Consider the following 4,224-nt stretch of genomic DNA (forward strand, 5'->3'; position numbering starts at 1 on the left):
TCTCATTTGTGGAAGTGTATTTCACAGTTCCATTTTTCCCTTAAAAGAGACAGTAGAAGTGGGTGGAGTTATCTAGAAAGAGAAAGCTGTGCCTTACTCCTCCCCTTCTCTCTCTCTCTCTCTCTTTTTCTCTCTCTCTCTCTCTCTCTCTCTCACACACACACACACACACACACACACTCTCTCTCTCTCACACACACACACACACAGCACAGAGCACTGACGTATGGATTGAATGCTATGATCCCCATCTAGTGGTGAATTCAGCCAAAGGGCAGACACTTGACCCCAAAGGCCCATGGGGGCTTCATTCATTTAGTCAACAACTGTTTGTTGAGGACCTAGTGTGTGCCAGCATTGATTCTGCATGCCGGGGACACTGTAGTGGACAGGACAGACAAAGTCCCAGTCTCACAGAGCACACAGGAGAGGCAGACACAAGCAAGTAAATAAATAAGAGAAGTACGAGTTATGAAAATACAGCCAGTGAAATAAGCAGGGATGTGAGGGAGAGTGGCTGGAGAGAGCCTCAGGTCGGGTGGTCCTGGAGAGGCTCTCTGACGAGGGCAAATTTGACCAAAACCCAAAGGATGGGGATGGATCTAGCCGCCTGAAGATCCTGGAAAGAGCTGTTTTAGACAAAGAGGACCACGAGTAGCAAGGCCCTGGGACAAGACAGAGCAAGACCCGTGCCGTAAAGAGGCCAGTGTGCTGGAGACGAGTGACAGTGGCAGAGCGAGGGACAATAAGGGCGGAGGGGTTGGCAAGGGCTGGGTCATGGCAAGCCTGCTATGGAGTCTGTGGCAAGGATTTGGGGTGTCTTCCCCCAATAGTGGGAACCCACAGTAGGGCTTTAAGCAGGAGAAGGGACCTAATCCAGGCTCCATTTGAAGAAGGTTCCTGCTTGTTTCCTTCCATGGGGGGTGGGGGGCAGAGCTGGTGATGACAGGGATTGGGGTGGTGGCTGAGAAAATGGAGAGAAGCAGGCAGAGCATGACATTTTAAACATGGGAAATCCATGGAACTTGCTGGTGGACTAGATGTGAAAAGTCAGAGGAAGAGAGGGACCAAGGTTGTCAGCTAGCTTTCAGGCTCGAGTAGGAGGTGATGCATTTACTGAGCCCGGAGTGTGGGAGAAGGCAGGCTTGGTGGGCGGAGGGAGCACTTACAGTATGAATTCACTTTGGGCGTCTTAAGTTGTTGATGCCTGAGAGATCCACGTGAGATATCAAGCAAGGTGTTGGAAATATGAGTTTTGAGGAAATGGGTCCCATTACCTTGGCCCAGGTGCACCAACTCAGGGCGCCCCTCCATGCAGTCCCCACTCGCCCACATCTCATGTTTCCTTCTAGACTGTTCCCTACGCCAGTACTTGTGACATGTCCACGTGTGATCAGGCCTTGGGGCCGAAGGAAAAGGACTCCAAATGACTTCCCTGTTCAGTTTTCAACCCCTGAGCCCTTACAGCGAGCTCTCTGTTTTCCAAACCTTAGAACCAAACCCCGGGAGTGAGCTGGGAGCTCCCAGTGACCCTCTGTCTCTGTCTCTCCATAGGTGAGTGTGCCCCTGGTCCTGGTGCCGGCTGCCTCTGTGGGCTGCGGGCCTGCGAGTGCGACAAGCAGTCTGCATACTGCTTCAAAGAGAACCTGCCCACCTACGAGAAAAACTTCAAGCAGTTCTTCCTGAGCCGGCCCCGGTGTGGCAGGCGTAAACTCCAGTGCTAGGGGGGCCACGGGAAACCCATGTCCGTCAGCATCCGCTCTAGGATCGCTTCCGGAAAGCCGTTTCCCGTCATCCCAACAGGCTCCAATCCGTGCATCTCACCCGCCAGCATCCGGCTGGGGGTGCTCCTTTGTCATTCAGCACCAGAGGGCTGGAGAACAAAGACAAAAATGGAGGGAGACAGACCATACATGCATCCACAATCCGCGACACATTCCCATGGCAGTAGGGGTGGGAGGCAATGAAACAAGGTGACAGCATAGAGATGTCCCCAACACCCACCCTAGGGGGTTCCCAGGAGGGAAGAAGCCCCAGGATCTTCCCTAAAGTCTCCCTCCACCCCCACCCCAAATCAGGATGCAGGGCAGACTTGGGGAATGGGCCCACAGTCCAGATCTAGTTGTGAGCAGAGCAAGGTCTTGGCACACACGCCATGGACCCTGAGGCACACTTGGAGCTTGTCTCTCATTGGCTCGAATTCTGCCTTCTGAAAAGGCTCAGGGGAGAGAAAATTGATGCCATCATCACCTCTCAGGAGACAGAGCATGAGAGCATCAAAAAGCAGCACCCGTGTTCTCACCTCTGCATCCTCACCTCAATGTGACACTCAGCTTTTCCCATCACAAAGTAGAATGTTTCTCCCACCCCTTGAATCTGAATTCTGAACTGGGCTTGTGACTTTCACTGGTCGATAAGATGTAGTGGGACTGATGTTCTACCAGTTCCCCAGTCTAGGCATTAGGTCTAGTGCGTTCGGCTCTCTCAGGATCCCTGCCTCCCCCATGAGGAAAAGCTTAGGCGGCCTGCCGGAGGCTGGGAGCCCACCTGGACCAGAGTCATCAGCCCAGTTGTCTCCACTGAGTCCTCAGACACGTGAGAATGCTCGGTGAAGATCCGCAAAGCCAACTCATAGCTGACCACAGACACACGCGGAAATCTAGCCAAGACCAAACAGCCACCCGGCTGAGCCCAGGCCGAATTGCAAACTCGCAGAACTGTGAGCGAAATAAAGGCTGCTGTTTCAAGTCCCTCGGTTTTGGTGTGTCTTGCTATGCAGCATAGCTTACTGCGTAATTGGTCTTATTCACTGAGACTCCTGGGTGCCCAGCACTGTGCTGTGCCCGGGGGCCCTAGAAACATTGTGGGCATGGCCCCTGCCCCTCACCTGGTAGGTTGGGAGGAGAAAGCCTTGCTCATGTGATGATGGGGAACACACAGAGGGACATGGTCACTCGGTCACCCAACATTTCTTGAGCTCCTGTTCTGGGCCATGCATAGTGTTAGGCAATAGGAATTCAGAGATTTAAAGAAAACAAACATACAAAATCAGGTCTGGGGAGAACATTAGGAGCCATAGCAGCTATTAGAAGTTCAAAGTCAGATACGTCATTGGTATGAAGACAGAAAGGAAAGCCCAAGGTGGGTGGTCTGCAGAGGGCTTCTTGGCTCTGCCTGATTCAGCTCACATGGTCACTACCACGGTCACCTGGGAAGTTGGTCTGTTCTTCCCATTTGCTCTGCCCGCATGTGCTGTAGTAATTGCCGAAGGCAAACTTGAGGTTCATGGCATCAGAGCGGGTCTTCAAGGTCTATGAGCGAAGTGGTTGCAGAAGGGCAGGTGTGGAACCAGGGGGGCCAGGCCCCAGCCAGGCACCTCCCTCCTTGGGGGTTTCTGTCTACAGCAGAGTCCAGCTCAGGACGGAACGTGTCTGGCCAATTGCCACAAAGGAGGCAGAGGGGCCAGGGGCTCGGCATGGAGGACAGGGGTTCTAGCGAGGGACCCAGGCCGTCCTCTGCTCCTGGGCTCGGCTCCTGATCTGTAAGCAGAGGACATGGGCCTGTGATGGTATCCAGGCCTGCTCAGCACCGCTGCGCTGACTCTGGGAGGAGCAAGGTGGGGCCTCCTCCATCTTTGCCCCCCTCCCCAGGCCAAAAACCTGTGTGCTGAATTCTTTGTCTCATATCTCACATCCCACATCCAATCTGTTGGCTCTATCTTCAAAATGCATCTGCATCCTGTATTTATAAAGTACTTCAGTAAAACATACACATTAAAAAATAAAATGAGAAGGGAAAAATCTAGAATTTGACCACTTCTCACCATCTTCAGGGCTGCGGTCTTGATCTGAGCCACCATCACCTCGTGCCTGAATTACTACAACTACTCCTCTCATTCTCTCTGCTCCACCGTCCTCAGCCCAGTGTCTGTCATCCGACCCTGTCCCTCCTCTCCTCACCCCTCCCAAGGCCCCCCAACCCCTTCTGATAAGAGCCAACATCCTTCCCATGCCCTGAAGTCCCCCATGATCATTTCCACCACTCCTTGACTCCACCTCCTGTACCCTCCCTGTCTCTCCCTCCACCTGAGCCACCGGCCTCCATGCCGCTCCTGAAGGCTCCAGGCATGCTCCCTCCTGAGGACTCCGCCCGGCTGTTCCCTCTGCCTGGAAGGCGCTTCCCACAGGACTCACCCCCTCCTCCTTCGAGTCTTTGCTGGAACCT

General features: G+C 53.7%; 1 protein-coding gene across 2 annotated transcripts in view; it reads left to right on the forward strand.

Moving 5' to 3' along the window:
* The window catches only part of PLA2G2C (phospholipase A2 group IIC), a 21,260-nt gene extending 18,526 nt beyond the window's left edge, over window positions 1–2,734 (forward strand). For both annotated transcript variants that reach the window (XM_006774462.2, XM_015570930.1), the window contains exon 5: window positions 1,555–2,734. In XM_006774462.2, the coding sequence (XP_006774525.2) occupies window positions 1,555–1,724 (170 nt within the window). In that variant the 3' untranslated portion in view covers window positions 1,725–2,734. The remainder of the gene's footprint in view (window positions 1–1,554) is intronic.
* The last annotated feature ends 1,490 nt before the right edge of the window (window positions 2,735–4,224 follow it).

The sequence above is a fragment of the Myotis davidii genome, unplaced genomic scaffold (genome assembly GCF_000327345.1).
Source record: "Myotis davidii unplaced genomic scaffold, ASM32734v1 scaffold1548, whole genome shotgun sequence".
NCBI lineage: Eukaryota > Metazoa > Chordata > Mammalia > Chiroptera > Vespertilionidae > Myotis > Myotis davidii.